Raw genomic sequence first — 20,887 nt, 5'->3', positions numbered from 1 at the left:
AAGGCCCAGCTATAGTCCCAGAAAGAGACGTGACGAGGTCAAGACAGTCTACACCACTGGAAATGTCTTGTTCCACTATGGGACCCTCTGTCTTTGGGTGAGGGGGTTGGTGAGTTCAGCTTGAGGCAGACAAGGGCAGGTGTCCTGAAATAGAAATAAAGACAAAATAAACAGAATGCATTAAAATACTATTTTTTCCCCCAACACACAAATAGTACTGCAAGCCACAATAGTAGCAAAAATATAAACAATTAATTACTTGATAACTACTTACAACAGTTAGCATAGCATTAGTAAAGCATCAAAAGACTCATAGAGCATATATTTATCATAAATATTTGGAAACAGGCTGGGAGGCCCATGGTTAGTGGATTCCAGTGAGAACCAGAGAGAATGGCTTTCTTTGACACAGCTGTGGGTGTCGAGCTACGCCTTGCCGGGTGAGTGGATTATCTCAGAAAAACATGAGGAGACTCTGAACACAAGCAGCTTTCATGGAGCCTTGTAGAGTGGGCCAGGAGGACCTGTGTCATCTATTTATCGCAGCTCTCAGTGTCCATCTTTTACCAATACTGTGAATCAAACCATCTCTCCAACAGATCAATCGTATAGCTTATCCCAGAGGTTGCCAAACATTTTCATTACAAGGACCCTCAGATGGATAAACTTTACCCAACGGACCCCCATTTGATAAGATATGATCCCATAGACTCCCATCTGAGAAGATTATTGTTACTAGATTTGACTTAGTACAGAACTGCAAGTCTGTACTGTAGGTGGGCAGACAGTACAGTGGAAAGAATTAGACCTCTGGCCAGAATAGTCAGTCCTATTCATTCTCCCATTGTGCTAACTCCTAGTGAATGAAATTATAGCTATGAACTATTCCTCGTCTTGCTGTTGACTCCCTGGAACTCCCTCAAAGGCCCCTGGAGGTCCTCAGACCTCACTTTGGGAACCTCTGGCTTATCCTAACTGTGGAAGACCAGGAGCTACAGATGGATCTTCCCACCAGGAGAAGTATACTTTTCAGTGTGTTTTTGTAAACATTACACTGGGACAAGAACCCTCGGTAATATCATACACACTTGCTTTCAACATTGGGATTAACACTCTTTAAACAGGGGAATTAAATATTGGTACAGCTGAACATACAGTAGCGGAAAAACGGTAAAAATATATTATATCAAACTAACCACTACACATTTTTATGCTTGACTGTGAAGTGAAGTATTAGTTTTTCAGTCAAATTGCTGTTTGTCATTGCTGACAAGTTGGACCAAAAGATACAGATAGAGACAACAGGATAGTTACCTCAGATGAAGTATTCTGGACTCACACTTCTCCCCTTGGAGATGGTCCACAGGCTAGTGTTAGTCTACCAGTCCTTTGCTTCTGCAGGTGAGTTGTGAATGGCAGGAGCAGGTGGACGGCGGCCCTGAGAGTTCAGCTGAGTCCACAGGAAGGCTGGAGAGCAGCGGAGGATCTATCTCGGTGGGCAGGTGAGCTCAAGTGGAGAGGGGCGATCAGCTTGGACACCCAGGACTGGACTGGAGAGAGGGCTGCCCTCCGAGATGCCAGCACAAGTCTGTGTGGCAGTGGGCAGAAGCACGCGCTTGTGTGCGCGACCGTGTCAGTGTGTGAATACATGAATGTGTCCGAGTGTGTCTCCCAGTGCCTGGTGTGCAAGCACAATGCCCCGCTGTTCTGCTGTGCCCTCCCTCCCCGCTCCTCGTCAACCTCTGTCCCACCCTGCCACCCCTACCATCCATCCGACCCAACAACCCATTCTCCCCTCTTTTGCAACTTTTTACTCTCTTGTTCCTTGATGTGAGGTCTCTCTTTTCATCTGCCCTCCTCTTTCCTGCTCAATCTGTGTATGGGTTCCATTGATGTTTTCAAGTGAGGGGAGTCAGTGATTTATGTTTTTATGTTGCACCTTTCCTTATGCAACCTCTTTTTTCACTGTTCTGAAAGGGAAAATGAAAACCAGCACAATGTAAAATGTCTGTATTGTCATAGAAATTATTCTGTTCATAAATATCATAATTACTATTCTGGATTGATACTGAAAAGATAATATTAAGAGGATAATAAATGTATTCATAGTGGAGGTTGTAGGATCTAATACGTCTTGAAGTTCAGATGCTACAAAAGCTAGAGGAGATGATTAGGGCAGCAGCATTTTTCCCGCCATGCAGGCGACCAGGACTGAAGAATGGATGGAGCCTCTCAGTAAAGGTATCTGTGAAGGTGTGAATGTGGACCCCAGTTTCCGCACAGTAGAAGGACACACGGCCTTCCGTGTAATCCAGAAAGGTGCCCACCTTCCTGGGTTTTGGCTCTAGAGCAATGGGGGTGACGGGAGAGGTGCTCGCAATGTACTGGCCTCCAGACTTCAGGCTTAACGTCCAGAAGCCGTTGGCTGGGCAAACAGTGAACTTGCCCTTCCTGTTTATGGACTGTCTGACTACTCCCAGGTTCCACTCGATCTTCTCCCCAACCTCCACCTCCCAGTAGTATCTCCCACTGCTGAAGCTCTCTCTGGCCAGGATGTTTGCCACGCGGTCGAACCTCTTGGGGTTGTCCGGTACCTCCTGGAGCTTGTCTGTGTGTCTCACCTGTTTTCGGTCATCCGAGACGGAGAGGAAGGGATGGGCCGTCTTAGGACTCAGATTGACCTCCACTGAGACAGAGGGAGGAGAGGAAGCCGGTGACAGGTCAAACAGCAGGGACGTTTTTGACAAAAATATAGAGGACGTATTGGACGTATTCAAGAGAAAATAAAAGACCCAAGATCATCTCTATGTAGATAAAGTCTTACCTGTGTGTTTCTCTATTCTCTTAAGTTCTGTCAAGGAGAAAGAGGTAAATCACTGTCATTGATTTATGCTGTAGAACGATCAAGATGGTGAGATACGTAAAAGAATCCATTTACTGACCAGATTTGGAGAGCCTGTTGACCTCTGCATTCATCCTATCCACCATGTCTGACAGCGCTCTTCTGGTGACCCCGACACAAGGGTCAGGCTCGATGGTAACCTTGGACCAGTCTTTCATTTCAGAGGGGCACATGGCCGAAGTGGTGGTCTCCATGACATAAACAAGAAGGACATATCATTTCAAACGTGATGGTGGCGATAGCGTCAAGGCGTCTCTACAGTCATGATCATGTGTCTGCAGAAGGTGCAGGTGCTTACCAACGTATCGTCACTTTGTTCATCGTTTAGAAGAATCTGAGGATCAGATTCAGCGTTCTCCTTCCTCAGGTCCTGGATCTCCTGCTCAAGTTCTTTCACCAGTGTTTCTACTCTCTTCTCTTCGTCTTGCTGTCTCTCCTCAATGGCTGCAACAACTGCTTTGTGACTTTTCTCCATGGAGTTCACCAGGGCAGAGAAAACTTTCTGGCTCTCTCGCACCTCTCTATGACAAGAGTTCTGATTGGACATCATCATCATTATCAACATTCATTCATCCATGCACATCAATTTTAAGAATGAACAAAGAATTATGTTAACCATTTTAAAGACGCACCTTTAGGAGCTCGAGGGAATATTTTAACCTTTCTATCTTCTGCAGCCTTTCCTGAATCATTTGCTCAGCATCTACAACCTGTATGTGAAGTAAGAAATACATGAGCACTGACAAATATACCAGATTAATTCAAAATGATTGGATCACATCATATCTATGGTGGAGCAAGAATGACAAAAGGGACACAGTACCATTTCCTCAACAGGTGGTTTCTGCGGTCGACTCTTCCTGTAGTTGTCTGAGACATCTGCCAGGATGCGGTTGACGCTGAGGTCCGGCTTAGTAGCAAATACTCTCTTACATCGGGGGCAGTAGTTGGACTGGTGTCGGGTCCAGTAATGACAGAGACAGGCGTTGCAGAAGCTGTGTCCACATGGGATGGTCACTGGGCTGGTGAAGATGTCCCGACACAGAGAGCACAAGAAGTGCTTCTCGGAGAGGAGGCTGATGGTAGAGGCCATACTCTGGAAAGACAATGCCTTCAAGAAACCATCGTCAGGAAATAGGATTGAAAGTTGAGAGATTTTTTTTTTTAAATGCCCAAGGCCTCTAGCATTAAGCGCTAGATAACACAGAGTAAACAAACACTGAAAGTTATCTGAAGAAATCCAGTTCCCAGAGAAATCATTTGAAAAAAAGATCATTTGAGGCTCTTTTGTGAATTTTAAAGAAAAAAATACTGAGTACATATTCTTCAATCTCACTGCCTTTTAAGCTTTTTTTTGAGAAATATATATATATTTTTAAATATGTTTTGATATCAAATCAAATATTTAATGTTTAGTCACAGGTATTTGCTACTGACTACATCAACTACTTAAAAATTATACATAAATCTGATTCACACTCTCAGCACAAATGTGACATCATGTTCCTGGCTTCAGCAGTCAGAACAGCATTCCACCTTACATTATGTAATAGTATTACTCAAAAGACAGGACTTATACATTCTTTATGTACTGCAGTGGCAGGGGCGCTATGCCGTAAAACTTAGACCTCTGATTATTTACTATACCACAGTGTGCTACTGTTCTTATTCTTGTTGACGTTTGAGTTAAAGAGAATTCCTTTTCTTTGTCTTTATTCAAAGGACAGATAGACTTAAAGAGAAATGCGGTAGCTGAGATGTGATGGAAAGTATGCAGTAGAACAGGTAGTCACAAACTGTTTGTTGCATCATCAGCGAGCTAAAACTCAACACAAAGCAACATCTACTGAAATCTTCAGGTTGTTTTTCATGACATGACACTTTTCTTTTGTCAACAGTTTTACTTTTACTCCATTGAACTCTGACATTCATGTATAATGTGGGGAACAAAGCATTCTAGCGTTATGGGAAACATTTTAAATTAAGGAATCATCCAGAGTTTATTCACAGTCTCATTTCAGAGCCATAAATTGGGTTAGCTTTTTCCAAAAGACAATCATTAACTATTGTAGAAAGGTTTGGCCTTACCTATCCCAGTTGTTCTTGGGCAGAGACTAATCCGGTCAGCCTGTTCACTGTTTCAGGATAATTCGTAGGCACTGCAGTGGATTAAACGCAGGTGTACTTAGGTGTGTGTTGTCTGGGACGGAGGCAGTGCTTTAGACAATGGCTCTCTCAGTTAAGACTCCACCCTATGTGTTATCAGAGCTACAGGTGAACACACCAACAGCAAGACACCAGGAAATGTTGGAGGTTGAGTAATTGTTATGTGGATGCCAAACCAGTGCAAACCAAAAATAGATTCTCAGACAGACGTACTGTCAAAAATCAGTTACATTTATTTAGAATGAATTTACAGTTTAAATCAGCATGTTGAGATTTATTGTTTTAGACTACTAATGGTAATATTTCCCTTGAACTGTAATGTACACAAGTAGTTTGTATGGTAATATTTCCCTTCAACAGTAGTGTACAATAGCATTTAGGTAATATTGCCCTTGCATTAAGTACAGAAGAGTATGAGTATAGTGTGTGTGTTCAACTTTAAGGGATAGTAAGGCTGAAGGTGTACATTTTCTTTATCTAATTTGGTATCAAGTCAGAAAAACTACACAAACAAAAGTTACGTACCAACAGCACATGATATAAAGGTTTGTTCCTGCATTTAGCAATACACAGGATATGATGCTATTGTCCCTTGTGCCATAACTCAGGGTGAGCATTCATGCAGCGGCCCAATTCAGAGTTTAACAGGATGATATACTACCATGCAAATGAGTAACTTAGGCTATAAAAGGTTCAAAAAGCAAAGCAAAGGTGAATGCGTCTCATTTTCAGGGACGAGGAGCTGTGAAGAAGCGATTGATGAAGATTGAGTTGAAGTTGAGTCTGGCAGGAGGGGCAACTCTGTCCTCCAAATGCTCTATGGCGACCTGGGCCGCCCCTCCTGCGGCTCCCCCTACTGCCCCACCTAATATCCCGTAGAGGACCATGCCCCCTGGCCCCTCTATGGACCCCACCAGCGCGCCCATGACGGCCCCCGCAGCGATCCCCGTCCCCAGCCCTCTGGCCAGGGACGTTCTCAGCCAGCCATTGTCCATCTCTGCCTTGGCTCTGATCTCTGCCCCGACACCGGAGTTGTAGGCGTCCCTCTGGTGGCGCAGCTCCTCCCCTCCGTACTGCTTCTCCAGCTCACTCCACACCTTCTCCCTCTCCGTCTCCCTCAGCTTCATGAGCCTCTTCTCCTCCTTCTTCACGCTGTCCTCCGCCCTCTGGAAAGTTCTGCTGGAGAAGTAGCTCCCCCCCAAGGAGGCCACCATCCACTCTATCTTCTGCAGCAGCTCTCTGTCCGGGCTGCGATCTCTCCAGTTCTTGCTGAAGACGTGGAAGCGTCCTCCGAACTTCTCGATCAGTTCTCTCAGGTGCCAGTTGGTCCTCAGCACCCTGTCATCCAAGGCAGCCCCCTCCAGACTTCCTTCATAGGCCAGGAGGACCATGCAGTGACTCAGACAGTTGTCTCCAAAGCGCTTCATCACCAGCTTGGGGGTCCTGATGTCGTTCGGGGAGATTTTCTCCATGTCAAACGCGACAAGAAGGGCATGGGGACCGGGGATGCACAAGCACTTGGACCTTTTCAGCTCCATCCTCCTTTTGGCTTGAGATATGTCCTTTTCATAGATGTTGGGTCCGTTGATCACAGCCACTCGTCTACCAGCCAGCTCGCCGTTGCTCTTCCTGCTGCCAGAAATGCTGGCGATATCCTTGGAAAACTCCTCCCTCCCAAGTATGGCATTGGTCAGAAGGAACTGAGACGGTCCACTGCTGCCGACCACCATAAGCCTCAGTTCCGTTGCGGCTGCTGTGAAAAAGTGAAGCTCAGTTTCATTTGAGAAAACATCACTTCAATGGAGAAACTAATGTGCATTTGGTTACTTTGATCATTGTTATTGTATAGCAGGTTTGTACATTGTCTTCACATATCATCTTTGGCAAGGTAGGCTACTAACTACAAACTGCTCTGCCCACAATATATCTTTTATATCTCATAGGTTGTATATAGTGTGCAAGTAAACTCACCTTTCTTCCTCTTATCCATCTGGCAGACGAGGATTCACTGCTTGATTGTAGATTATCACAGCGCTCACTGGATTTCACTCAACACAAAGCACATGTATAAATTCAATTGACACAGTCCCTATCCTTTCTCTGGACACATTTCTCTCACTCTGTCACTCCCTCTCTCTCCCTCTCTCTCTCTCTCTCTCTCTCTCTCTCTCTCTCTCTCCCTCTCTGTTGATTAGGTAATTGGGCACCAGATTTGATATTAGGTGGAAAATGTCCTGGGGCTAGGAAGCTGGCAGGGAGCCCATACACATTTATTGACCTTTTTATCAAAATATGTACATTCAGTACGCAGTAAATAAAGGTCCATTGTCACATTTTAGGAATATTTGTGTGAGACCACGCATGGATGACAGCAGCTATAGATTTTTTTTCTTTCCAACAAATGTCAATGGATCTGTTCATAAATGTCCATTTTCCATATTTCAAAACGCCTTAGGATGTTTATGTCGTCATTCATCTGATGGGTAACAATCTCTCAAGATGGCAACCCAGGAACAGCCATAGAGAAGACAGGATGATGCTTAAGCCTAAATTAACTCTGATGGGTGTGGATTTATATAATCCCTGGCCTTGTTTTTATTTTTACATGCTCAGCAAGTACTTATTAACAACTAAATTAAAGATTTTGCTGTGATTTCATTAGATGATCTCAAAGATGACCCTACAAGGTTATTTGAGTTTAACTGTAATCAGTCTACCAGACAGCGTTTTTCCTGGGTTCAGGGAAATCAATAGCTCATTAAGTTAGTTTGATCCTGTGCCAGTAGGGCACAAATTTATATTCCAAATATAGACTTGTGTCTTCATGTGTCGTCACTGCAGACGTCACATATCAACGGCTACAAAGCAATGCTGATACTTGATTCAGCCTGTAATAATCTCATCCACCCCTGTGTGGGTATTGAATACCCACACACATGACACTGTGTGTACAATGATCAGGAGGGACAGGATGACACAGGGTTTACTGAGGTCAACCCCAACCGGACAGCAAGGGTTCAATGTGGTCATACCTAAGTATCCTTGAGAAAAATACTTAACCCCCTACCTGCTCAAGGCGCGTCACACCAGCTGGCTGACCCTGCACTCCTATGAGAGGGTGAATAGAGATTTCCTCTCTTGTGGGATCAGCAAAGTATATCACCTATATATATATATATTAAAAAAAACAAAAAACAAAACAGTTAACTGTCCATGATAGCCTAAAAGCTTTTTGGGGGGAATTTGGGGGGAATTATGAGACACTGCTCATTCACACGTGAGATGATGATGAAACATCTATACTGCAGGAGGTGAAAACTCAAACAAATATCAACTTGATTTCGATAAAACAGCACCTTCGTGTGGTCAAAGTCGGCAACACACAAGGAGGAAATCACATTGTTGGCTTCCTGTTTGTAGCTGGAGCTATGTTACAACTGTAGCTACGTCAAGCCAGCTAGAGAGAGACAAAAAACCAACAACAATGTAACCAGAGGCACTACATTGTTGTAGAACGTAAAATATGATAATTTTCATCAGACATCGAATACCGTTTTGGCCCAATTGTCTTTTCCAACTAGTGGGGAAAAGACTCGTGTAGCTGCTGCTACACTGGGAACTGTCAAGTCCTGAAGTGAAGGACAACCTCGGAGTGAGAGAGACTCTTGAGATCAGATTGTCACTAATCGCTTTTGGCGTAGGCTACTATGACCAGAATGATCAAACGCACATTGCTTGCGGCAAGACGTGCCGCCTTTCTCAGCGTCAGTCGGTGCCGCTCCTCTGAGGTTGTGAGTGGAGAGGAAGTAATTGGAGCAGAGACGGAATCGGCAGGCTCTCCACATCTCTCCCAGGAGGCGTCACTTTATGTCCACGTGAGTCGGCACTTGTCACGTATTTCCTGATGAAATATTAATATGCAGGGATACACACAAATCACCAAATGAGAATCCATGGCAATTTTGTTAGCCCTAAGCGTTCTGTGCAAATGCCACTGTGTCTAGACACTGAGGATGTCTGCGTCATCTCCTCCTCCCTCCTGCAGTGGCCTTACTGCCTCAGAAGATGCTCCTACTGCAACTTCAACAAGTACATACCTAGATCTGACAATAACCACATCATGACCGAGTGCCTTCAGCGGGAGACCGAGACACTGCTGCGGCTGAGTCAGGTATCCTGGTATGGTGACTTGCTAGACCTTCCTCCTGAAATCATCCAGCATCCCCCCTTCAGCTTTCAGCACCTCTCATCCTCAGCTGGTTTGCACTCTCATTATTGACTATGTCTTTGCAGCATCACCTCTGTGTTTTTTGGCGGAGGGACTCCCAGCCTGGCTCACCCCTCAACCATTGCTGTGGTCCTGGAAACTGTTTCCAGGCAGGCTCATCTCTCAGATAAGGCTGAGATCACGCTCGAGGTCAACCCCACTCCTGTGGGAATGTCTAAGTTAGAAGACTATTGCCATGCCGGGGTGAACCGTTTCTCTATCGGTGTTCAGGTGAATATAGTCTATTGCTGTAGTTCTCAACGTAGGGTCCGGGGACCACCAGGGGTCCTTGAGGGGGTTCCAGGGGGTCCCCAGCAAATTGATGAATTATTAAACTTCACCATTATTTCATTTACAAGAAGTTAACACTATTAGAGAATGTAGAAGAATGACTATTTTGATCATAGTTTCACTGTCTTCTCTCTACCTACAATACAGATAGTCTTGGAATTCTGGACAAAATCATATCAAACAATAACAAATAGTCTCTGATTTGGGTTCAAGAGAAAAAATCTCATCAAATGGGGCCCGCGGCCCTAATGTGTACTAAATTAGGGGTCCTTGATATGAAAAAGGTTGAGAATCACTGGTCTATTGAACAATCATTGGTGATTAATATTGCCAATATCAAAGAAGAATCAAATGCTCATGGTTGCATGATCCCAAAATTACACTTCCAACTCTTGAATGATACATGCTTCTTTTCAATCCTCCAGTCTTTGCAGGACGAGGACTTGAAAATTCTGGGAAGAGACCACAACTCCCAGCATGCTTTGCGGACCGTTGCGGAGGCTCGGAGGCTGCGCCCCGGGAGGGTGTCGGTGGACGTCATGTTCGGACGGCCCAAACAGAGCGTGGGATCCTGGGAGAGCGAGTTGTCGGAGCTGCTGAGGGTGTGTGACGACCACGTGTCCCTGTACCAGCTGACCCTGGAGAGAGGCACCCAGCTGTTTAAACAGATCCGACAGGGGGAACTGAGTGTGCCTGCTGACGATGTGACTGCAGAGATGTACCGGTCCGCCAGGAGGATTCTCCATGAGCGAGGCTTTCTGCAGTACGAGGTGTCAAACTTTGCAAGACATGTAAGTTCTCAGTAATAAATCACATCAAAACTATTTTGTCCCTGTAGGAGTCATTGATTCCTCAATAAAGATTTTAAACAAGATCTTTTATTTTTATTTTTATTACATTGTTGCAATGCTTTATTATTCACTATTCACCTATTCACTAAAACAACTTAAAGGGGCATTAAGCGAGCGATTATGCGAGTACTTGCAGGGAGTTTGCTCCAGAACAGACAGCGTAGGCAAGAAAGTGAGTTTTGCAAGCCAGAAATCTCATCACCTGACTGTTGAGTCATTGGTATTGATTGGAACCCTATCAAACCTGCACATATATTATGGCCATTTTGTGCTATGGGGTAGTAAAAATCTTACTTATTGCTCCTTTAATAACTTACTAAATAGATTTTTCCAACAGCATCCTTTGCTGACATTTTTAGGAAAGCTTGTATTTCATCTACATCTCTTCATGAAGCATTAACACAACAGTAGTCAAGTATCCTCCAGATAACATCGATCACACAGTTAAGATGTACTCCCAATACCTCTTAAACCAAATAAAGTTGTGCACAACACGGCAGTTTGGGGACATGTGTAAAATAATCTATAATTCAACTTTGCTGCTTTATTTTGAAGTGCCTTTTCAGTAAGGAAGATGTCTGCAGTGCAACGATATTGCCTCATCAATATGTCTGAGAGCAACAAACACGACAACACAAAGTAACGCTTTACTCTCTGTGTAATGCAGAATGCAGTCAGCCATCACAATATGAGCTACTGGAAGGGGAGGCAGTACATCGGTGTGGGCCCAGGTAATCTATTATGTAGCTTTAATGCAATTATTAATGGATGTTACACTACCAGTCAAAGGTTTGGACACACCTGACTGAATGTACTATGTTTTTCATTAGCTTAAAGCCATTTTGATCTAAAGGCTTATGCTTAAATGCTTGAAATTTGTTTCTTAGACAAATATAAATAGTGAAGTTGATGCCTATGTATGAATTTCTTTCCAAAGCCTTTGCCTTTCCATCAAGGCAAAGGGTGGCTACTTTAAAGAATCTAAAATATAAGATAGTTTTGATTTGTTTAACACTTGGTCACTGCATAATTCCATTTGTATTATTTCATAGTTTTCATGTCTTTACTAGTATTCTAAAATGTGAAAAATAGTAAAAATAAAGAAAAATGTGGTGTCCACACTTTTGACTGGTAGTGTATATTTATGAACATATTAGTTATACCCTTTATGTTAATAAACAACGTTATATTGTCTGTGACAGGAGCACATGGGCGCTTTGTTCCCCTGGGGGAGGGAGGTGTTGTTCGGGAGGCGCGGACCCAGACGCTGGAGCCCGACGTCTGGATCCAAGAAGTCCAGCAGAGGGGGCACGGGACACGGAGGAGGATTCAGCTCGGCCATCTTGGACTGTGAGCTGTTGCACTGACAACCAGCCTTCAATCAATGTTGTGATTTGTAATTAGCACGTTAAATAATTACACAAGGGGGCGGCTGCCATTTTCATTTTTGTCAGAACGAAAAAAAAAATCCTCCCAAGTGAAAAGTAGCGATTATCTACCAGTCTGTCGTGTTATTTAACACAGTATGAGCAGCATAGTGTGCTTGTACTTGTTCATTCAAACGTTCCGTCCTTGAGAAATGCTATTCTCGTACTTGTCCATTTAGTCATTCTGTCCTTCCAGTCATTCTGAAGTTCTCTTATGAAAGATGTTTATTTGGCAGATTGGAAGAAGTGCTGGTGATGGGAATGAGATTGACTGAGGGAATTACTCACAAGGTGAAGCTCAACACACACAACCAATCCTTTATACATGCAGTACAGTATGATACATACAGTACATTCAGTACAGATGATATTTAGTGTTCAGTGAATGCTGTGAAATGTAATCATGCTGTGTGGTCTTTGGCTTATGTAATAATCATAGAAATACAGTTAATAAATGTATGCATTATCTTATTATGGGTACAACACATGCATTTCTTATTGGTATTTTACATTACATACAGCATTGGCAGTCGTTCAGCTCTCAGGTGGGCCTCCATGAAGTCTTTGGTACTTCCATGGATGTCCAAGAGTTGCTACAGAGTGGACAGCTGATTCTCGATGACAGGTAACTTATGAGCATCATTTTATAACGGTTGGTCGCAAAGTTTTAGATCTTCACCGGAGAGAGAGAAGATTCCTGACTTTTGTGTAAATGGTCTGATCTGATTTTTCCTTTCCTTTTTAGAGGCCTGCGCTGCTCCCGGGACGGACTGGCCTTACTGGACAGCATACTGCCAGCTCTGCTATTGGAGCTGGAAAGCCAAATCCCTCAGGGACCACAAAGGGACCAGGTGGCTGATGGACAAAGAGAGAAGACCTCCACACCTGGATGACAGACCCCTCGTAGAGCAGCTGCCTTTAGAGATATCTCTGATTTACGGGTTAGGCTGACAGGACATGCAAAAAATTAGAAACAAAGGATATTTACATTTCAGCAGGATGTTGTTTGGAAGGGTCGGATCTCCACCCTCCACCCTGAAAACATCACTCTTTTTCAGCATGCAGTGTTGGTCTAACTGAGCACTGCAGGCTGATATTGGACAAATCAGTCTAATTTGTCTTATACAAGTTGCGTGCTACAAAGTCCAAACTCTTATTCCGTATTTGTGGCTCTATCATTTTGCCCATTGCATTCACCATTGCCCTTAATTAATGGAGGCATGGTTACCCAAACCTCCACAAAGTGACACTTCTGCCCCAGGTTTTGAGATAAGTTATGACAAAAAGAAAACAGACTGCACAGTCTAGGCTCTTGCAATAAAAAGAATGCAGTACAATAATAAATGTATTCATACTGCTTTTGATGGGAGTTGTAAGATGTAATAACATCAGATTTGAATGTGTTTTCTGGATGGTGTCATGCATTTATGGCTGGTACCACAGTATTTCCCACCCAGTCACTTTACTGTCATCTAAAGGTAATTATTACAAGTTGGATTGAGTATCTGTTCAATCTTCCAAACATTTCTGTATTCAGCGTGTTGTTGCTTTTGTAAGTATACCTGCTGAGAAGCGCTTTGTAATCAGAATTGTAAATAGATGAATGTAACTTCATGTTGGCCCTTAACACATGCCTCTGCTAGCAAGCAGCCAGCGTTTACAGCACACTGACAAATGGATGTTTGTCCTTTTAGCAACAAAGTCCTTACAGAGAGAGCATTCATTGAAATCTCAAACTTTACCTTGAAGAATTATATTATTATTTTCTACAAAACTGTGTATTGTGCATGTCTTTAACACAGACTTCAACTCTAAGAATTTGTCTCTAGTTTATAAATCAATATGAATAGGTAAACTTAAAAAAAAAAACCCTCCAGGTTAGATGGTGAAGGGTTGTTAATTAATGACAAGTTGATTTGGGTGTCATTAGTGCTAGAGGTGTTATTCATGCTGACAAAGACAATACAGCGTCCTCTGGAGTTGAGTCTTTTCTTAATCTGGACCACATGAGTGTTGCGTTTACCAGCAGGACAGACATCACAATGCTGTTAGTGCTAATTCAAAACTGTGCACTGTGCCTCTGAATAAGACACAATAGTATTAGTCCCCGACAAGTGAGTTTAACTTTAGATTAGATGAGATGGAACTTTTATGATTTCTCCTGTGGGGAAATTAGATAGTTGCAGGATATAAATAAGAATGGAGCACGATGAGGCACGACTGATACTGACTTAATAATGTTACTGACTCATTCAGTAACATTACACACACCCTTTAACTCTCTCCTCATATCGAAACAGTAAATCTAGCTGGAGAGGAACCATGTAATCATTGTCATGGCATCAACAATTTGAAATGGAAAACGTTTGAAATGGTCAAATTATAGTGTTTCTAGTGGAAGGAGTTGGTTTGAGCTAATCGACCTTATTATATTAGCCTCCTTTACTTGGCCGGTCCTAGGGATAGTGATGAGCTGACATTATTGAGCAGTGGACTCTCTCCATGGTGCTGATTTCATTCAGAGTTGGTTTATTTTTCGTTCCTTCCACCCACTTCCCTCTTATAATTTGACGATTACTGCAGCAATACACGATTGTGTGGACTAGTAGTGCTCATAATTTAGCATCGCAGCTCGGTCCACTGCCATTCACAATAGCGTGGGCGCTTGTAATTGTGAACAATCTGATGACAGTCAGATATTGGACAACATTTGTTAGGGTCGCTGTTTGAGGCAGCGCTACACACAGCTCATCCACCCACATCCTTCTAGTCTGCCCATAAATGGTAGAGTCCTTGAAGAGGGAGTCAGTTGCTTACGTTTTAATAAAAGACACAATGCACAGGTAATAATAAGACATGTTTATTTCTCAAGATAATATGCTACAGTACGGTTGTCAATACAAAAAACCAAAATATGAATGCACTGGTCCAGCCAGATGCTACAGAGTATAACTCCTTACATGATAAGATATTGCAGCATACTACTGCAATGTGTTTATCGAGAAGCCCCGCAATTCATTGAATCTGACACTTCTCGGGTCTGTTGTGTTTGGTGCTTGATCCAAGCACCAGCCGCAGGTCGCTCGTGAAGCTCGGGCGGCGCGCCAGAGGATCCACTGCGGCACAGGGCGCAGCGAGCCCCGGCGCACGGCTCCCTCTCCTGCCTCGCTGCCCGGCGCACAGCGACTGGTAGGTGAGGATGGATATGGTTTGGTGCTGTGACGGACTGGTCTGGTCGGGCAGCCCGCCCAGCGTGGCGAGGGCTCTGAACATACCCTCCAGTCCGGTGTCCTCCTTGGCCGAGGTTTCGAAGATTGCAGCATCCTCACCGAGGATTTCCCTCATCTCTAAGCGGCTGACGACTCTCTGCGCATCCAAGTCCACTTTATTCCCGCACATCACAATGGGCACTCTCGCCGTGTCTTTTAATTTCAGCAACTTTGTCTTGGCAGCTTTGATCTCGTCCAGCAGCTCGCAGGCCTCCTTGAACGACTCTCTGTCATCCACACTGAACACAAGCAGGAAGATGTCACCTGGAAAAACAAGGAGCGGACACTTAGATTATTGCCAATTCAATGTTAAAGTCTTGTCAATTGTCCTTGCTACGGAAAACAATACTTCTATATTACCATGATATTCTTTTATTTAGCCTATTTATCTGTGGTCAATTGTGAGTATATAGTTACCCTAATCGTATTTAATGATATTTTTTAACTGCTATGGAATCACTAATATTCCTATAACATTAATACAGGGACTTACAGTGTGTCTGATATTCAATAGTGAGTTTACAGTGGCCTTATCGTAATTTTTTTGTCTCCTAATATTTCTAGGCTAAATGGATATTTCTAGGGACATAGCCTAGTTTTGCTATTATATTTGTAGCCTATATATCCTTTTAAATTGTATTATAGGCCTATACAGTAGTTGTTAATCGTGAGGGCTCACCTGTCAGTATGGATAACCTCCGTTTAGCAGGGAAGTTCCTCTCCGTTGCTGCGTCGAGGAGATCCACCTGGTATGCCTCCCCTCTTATGTGGTACAGCTTTCTGTGGAAGTCCTCGGCTGTGGGTTCATAGCGCTCTTCGAAATCTCTACCCAGGAACCGCCGGAGGATGTTGGTTTTACCCACTTTCGGTGCGCCGAGCAGAACTATTCTCTGACAGTTCCTTGGCTTGGTGAGACCCAGCTCCAGCAGGTCCACGGAACCCTTGAGGATTCGCTCAGATGATGCGTGCCGACTGCCGGTGCTTGAGGATCGACCCCTCTTATCCTGCTGTCTCCACCGGCCTCTGACCGTTTTGATGATGCCCATGCCTGCCTTGGATATATTTGAGACTTTAATGCTAGGATTGGACGGGTGCTGGGGGATTGTGGCATGGGCTGTGCTCGGCAGAATTGGATGCGTAATGCGTAATTGGTGATGCTCGGTGCAGGAGTTGAACGTTTCGGGGATGCCGTCAACGGAAAGGTAAAACTTCTCAGTTGCGTTCATCTCCATGTTCTCTAAAGCGTCTCCAGGCACCAAGCGGCTATCTCACCAACCCGACTTCTCCATGTGTGCACCGAAACAGAGCCGTGTAGCCGCTCTTTATACACCCACATCGAGCGCAGTTGCTGCGTCACCGAGTCTCATCTGGAGAACACACTCCTTTTATAGAAATATGAGAGCCCCCCACCACCAACACAATATTCTCTTCTTTTTGTTAGGTTTGCTTGATAACCATACTGTGCTTTTCCATTGCTATGGCAATCAAAAGGATTGAGCTGCAGACATCTCAAAGCTGGGAACAGTATATTTCTACTGTCTGTACTATCCAGTATAATACTTTACAAAATCACACGAATCAGACATAATCTTTTCGGTATTTTTTTCCAGAACAGAATCCATTTTTCCTCACTGATTTGGACAAAACCTCAATCACTCACTATACTGTATCTGTCACTTTTCTGATTTGGTATAATAACCTATTTTCAGAGCCAGGGCATCCCTGTTTCCTGTCTCATTAGGGATGGATGGATGGATGGATGGGTTGAGTGTCCAGATAATTGCCCACATCCCTGTAGTCATGGACACTGGGTTGTGAAATGTGTCAGCGCTCATCTAAATGTGCTCATTCTGTTCTGTCGTGGCACTGTCATAGAGACTTCGGTGTGGTTTCACTCAGACAGAAATTGAATTTATTATGTATCCAATTCTATTTTTAAGTAATTTCTGTGTTCATATTTGCCTCACGTTGCAGGGGGCTCTTCAACCATCACTGGAAACACTTGACACAACTGAGACAACTGTGCATTTGGGATTTTGTTATTCATAAAGCCGTTATGAGTAGTTCTTACTGCATTACAAACCCCATTGTGCTCCACAGTGATCACGACTGGTGTGCTGTTACGGGTGTCAGTGTAAAGATTGAAGAAACAGCTCACCGTCTGCTCTATGAATCACGAGGCGTGATGATGAGTCCTCTAGTGCACCACCAGCTACAAATTCTGATTTTATTTCTGTCTCTCTCCACCACACAACCACTGTACAAAGACATATTCACAATGATATGTGTGATATGCTCTTATAAGATTTACTGGGAACATCAGTTGTTTAGGGAATAACTCATAATCTTTATCTTTAGGGTGAAGAACAATATTGGCATTCACATGCAGTACCAATATGCAGATATTTCATTTCATAAAGTAAACAGATCCACAGACATGTGAAGGAGAAGGACATAATATCTTCTATGAATACAGAAAACATGAAACCTGAATACTGACTCTCCCTTGGATACCAACCAGTAGCAACGAGTACTTTGAGGAGGAGGAACATGCTACATAACTGGGTCCTGCTCTCTATTGAACCATCTCCGTTCCTTTTCACAATCCAAGGACACTCTGAATGAAACAGCTCACATAATAGATCCTTTCTGTAAAAAGCCCATAACCTGAAGCACAGGCTGGATTTGCCCTCATATAGAAAGTGTAGCAGAACCAGGTCTCAACAGCACAAAATGGATCCCTGAGTAACATCCTTTCCCAGGAACAAAAATGACTCTTCACCTTTAAAGCTACAAAAGTGTCACCTTGACACTGACCAAGACTAAGGGGGGATCTCCTCCACCAATCAGACAACTCTCCTGAAATTTACAAGTTTTATCTACAACACGCTACAAAAGGAAAAGCTTATTGCCATGGAGACAGAATTCTTATTTCAGCATCTACAACTCAGTGCTGCCCAGGAACACAGTTACAGCTAAAACCTCTCCTCACATTTTGTGATGGAAAAGATTGGGTGGGTTGCAAAAAATGTTTTCCCCTAAAATTTATGAAAAGCTGTTGATGCGAGAATGACAGTATTTGGCACAAAACTGTGTTAAAAGTATTTTTTGGTATTTTTTATTTGCATTTTTGCTATTTTAATATATGTGCTTTGTAAATATTGGAGCAAAACACACCTGTATTTTTATGCCTTCTATCAATGTGTACCATTTTCAGAACAAAAATATGTGTATAAATCCATAATGAAATCGAAAATCTTGTTTTGGAGTATCTATAACTAACTTAAAATAAGGCAGTGATACAAAATATAACCTTTGTGGAACTGTCATAGGCCAGTGCACAAGGAATTGCCCCAGTATTGTTGGTATGCTCAAATAGGAACCCAGGAAACATTTACTGTAGATTTTTGCCCTGTGGTTCAAGTAACATTGCCTTCATGTAGTCTAACATAGGGGAATGATTTTGTGCTATATAGAACCTCTGGTCTTTCCATATAGCAACACTACTACACACTACTACTAGATCCAAATGGTTCATTAATGCTGTTAATTGAAAAACATTCAACTATAATTTACAGATCATGGTGGATATTTAACAGTGTGAGTGCTGGTGAGATAAAGCCAGGTCATCTGCAGCCAACTGGATTCCAGAGGCAGATGTACTGAGGAATTGAGTTTGGTTAGTCGGAATTAAGAACTGCTTCTGAAGTATTTAGAACCAATCCTGGTTCTTCATGGAACTATTTCATCACCAAGGAGAATCATTAATGGTTCCATGCAGTAGAATAAGGAGCCATGTGTTGTTCTCTTTAGGGCCACTTATGAACTACAGAACCATTGAACTATCTGGTTCTGTATGGAACTGCAGGGAATTATATGGATCTTCAAATTACAGTGAGGAACACTTGGTGATTGTCCTGTGAAGCGCCATTTTTTTTGGAACAAATCTCTGAAAATAAATAAAATAAGCTATTTTACAGTGTGTGAACTGATTTCAGAGGATAGCTTTTGCCAGGACTTTCAAATCCATTAATAATATGAATCTGCATGATACCGTTGTTAGTGGGGGAGTCTGGTGATTTCAAGCCACTGCAGTGCTCAGCATCACAGGAGTATCAGGAGGATGAGATGAGGATGAACGCACAACCTCACCTACCAAACAAAACCACTAGAGGGCAGCACAGAGATACAGATCGTAAACAGTGAAGTAAGAGAGGGGACAGAAAGTGACCAAAGGATTTTACTTATCTACAGATGTTGCATGATACAGCAACATACCTACACTAAAAAGTTGGTGAAAAAAAACAAAACTCTGTCTCTCTCGGTCTGTCAGTCTCTCTCTGCCCCCCGCCCTCTCTCTCTCTCTCTCACTCTCTCTCTCTCCCTCTCTCCCTCCCAAGGAATCTGATTTCCTCTGCCTGTGATGTCACTGCCATGCAGTAGTAGGCTGGTGTTATTTATCAGCCCTCTCTCTCCTCCCCCTCTGTTTTCCCAGACCTTGCCAGCATGTCCCCCTGCAATGACCTCAGCGGGCTTTTGTTGGGAAACAAAGAACGTTCAGGAGTCTGTTTTCAGGAGAAATAAAGACATAGGGTGGCAAGACAGAGAGGAGGAGGCCTGGAGCAAACCTATGAGATATATGAGGTTAAACTCAACCAACCATATCAGCGAGAGAGTGATAGGAAGAAAAAACAGGGAGTTGCAACAAGCGGACTGAACTCCCACAGACAGGAAAACACATTACAAACTTGTTTGAACTATGCATGAGAGATATTTTTTAAGGCTCGCGTCCCGTTTCACTTGGCCTGATGATTTTCTGTGGTTTCTTTACACTTTGCTTGCTCTATTGTTGAGTCCAGGAGACATGCCTTTGTTGCTTCAAGGTGGAGCTGGTATTTCCTGAATATCCTGTTCACTCAACCAGCCACAAGATCCACTGCTCTCTTAGGCTGAGTCTCTTTGAGCTGGGGAATGCATGCTTTTTCACTCATGATATGACTCTTCGATATTGTCAAAAAGATCAAATTTATCACTTGCCTGCCTACTATACTCTCCCCACACACTGTTTAGTTGTTGGCTTGAGATTAGGCTACTTTGAGCAAAATACACTTGATTGAATCCAACCCCAGGTAAGACCTAAAAAGATTTAGGTCTTGCATAATGCATAAGGATGTGACATCAGACAACATCCCATTAGTGGTAATGAATAAGTAAAGAGCAAGGCATAGCAGAAAATGATGAAGCATGCTGAAGAGGAAATGTGGTGCTATGTGGAATCCCTCTGGGAGGACAAGCTCTGCTGTGGGCTACATCACTATCTTGTCTCACTCTATTAGCTGCAGTTATTATCAACATGGCCTGTTCAGAACCACTCTAATATTCCTGGAACACCCATAGGGAATTATAGTGTGTCTGTGGTAAGCTACTCGGTGAGTTTATTGTGACCTTTTTGTACTTCATAGTATTTTTTTTAATATCCCATGGGTAAGCTATACTCCTATAGGATTATGTATAGTTTTTATAGGTATTTTTATATAGATATTCTATTGTTTATAGTGATATTTGCATAGTGCTCTATTTAATACAGGATTACTGTTGTTCTTTTGGATGTGAACATAATAAGGTTGATAGTACAGAATTAGTAGATTTATCCCAAATTGTTTCCATGAAATGTAGCACGAACAATGTGGCTCCACCAACACCAAATAACATTT

The 20,887-nt window shown here is 43.1% G+C and overlaps 4 protein-coding genes across 5 annotated transcripts; 1 reads left to right on the top strand and 3 right to left on the bottom strand.

Moving 5' to 3' along the window:
* Positions 1 to 2,135: 2,135 nt before the first annotated feature.
* On the bottom strand, positions 2,136 to 5,098 carry btr02 (bloodthirsty-related gene family, member 2). The gene is made up of 7 exons (XM_071529781.1): positions 4,991 to 5,098; positions 3,726 to 4,013; positions 3,535 to 3,612; positions 3,201 to 3,437; positions 2,943 to 3,090; positions 2,825 to 2,851; positions 2,136 to 2,686 (listed from the first exon to the last, which is right to left on the bottom strand). The coding sequence occupies exons 2-7, from the start codon at positions 3,993 to 3,995 to the stop codon at positions 2,142 to 2,144; spliced, it is 1,305 nt and encodes a 434-aa protein (XP_071385882.1). The 5' UTR covers positions 3,996 to 4,013; positions 4,991 to 5,098; the 3' UTR covers positions 2,136 to 2,141.
* Positions 5,099 to 5,796: 698 nt separating this feature from the next.
* LOC139652629 (GTPase IMAP family member 9-like) lies at positions 5,797 to 7,139 on the bottom strand. The gene is made up of 2 exons (XM_071529765.1): positions 7,040 to 7,139; positions 5,797 to 6,821 (listed from the first exon to the last, which is right to left on the bottom strand). The coding sequence occupies exons 1-2, from the start codon at positions 7,056 to 7,058 to the stop codon at positions 5,797 to 5,799; spliced, it is 1,044 nt and encodes a 347-aa protein (XP_071385866.1). The 5' UTR covers positions 7,059 to 7,139.
* Positions 7,140 to 8,505: 1,366 nt separating this feature from the next.
* On the top strand, positions 8,506 to 13,634 carry rsad1 (radical S-adenosyl methionine domain containing 1). 2 transcript variants are annotated; one of them, XM_071529802.1, is made up of 9 exons: positions 8,506 to 8,943; positions 9,114 to 9,247; positions 9,362 to 9,566; positions 10,052 to 10,417; positions 11,145 to 11,208; positions 11,680 to 11,827; positions 12,141 to 12,195; positions 12,426 to 12,529; positions 12,650 to 13,634. In XM_071529802.1, the coding sequence occupies exons 1-9, from the start codon at positions 8,776 to 8,778 to the stop codon at positions 12,795 to 12,797; spliced, it is 1,392 nt and encodes a 463-aa protein (XP_071385903.1). In that variant the 5' UTR covers positions 8,506 to 8,775; the 3' UTR covers positions 12,798 to 13,634. The 2 variants fall into 2 exon arrangements, with proteins under 2 accessions (XP_071385903.1, XP_071385904.1); XM_071529803.1 differs by having other exon boundaries at positions 12,426 to 12,556; positions 12,650 to 12,783.
* A 1,285-nt stretch (positions 13,635 to 14,919) lies between these two features.
* Positions 14,920 to 16,402, bottom strand: rasd2a (RASD family member 2a). Its single transcript, XM_071529806.1, has 2 exons — positions 15,853 to 16,402; positions 14,920 to 15,437 (listed from the first exon to the last, which is right to left on the bottom strand). The coding sequence occupies exons 1-2, from the start codon at positions 16,397 to 16,399 to the stop codon at positions 14,920 to 14,922; spliced, it is 1,065 nt and encodes a 354-aa protein (XP_071385907.1). The 5' UTR covers positions 16,400 to 16,402.
* Between the last annotated feature and the right edge of the window lie 4,485 nt (positions 16,403 to 20,887).

This window comes from Centroberyx affinis, unplaced genomic scaffold (assembly GCF_046629955.1).
Source record: "Centroberyx affinis isolate AG114_WGS23_722 - 3 ecotype Tasmania unplaced genomic scaffold, CSIRO-AGI_Caff_v1 ptg001839l_1, whole genome shotgun sequence".
Classification (NCBI taxonomy): domain Eukaryota; kingdom Metazoa; phylum Chordata; class Actinopteri; order Beryciformes; family Berycidae; genus Centroberyx; species Centroberyx affinis.
This window is presented reverse-complemented; position numbering and strand designations above follow the sequence as displayed.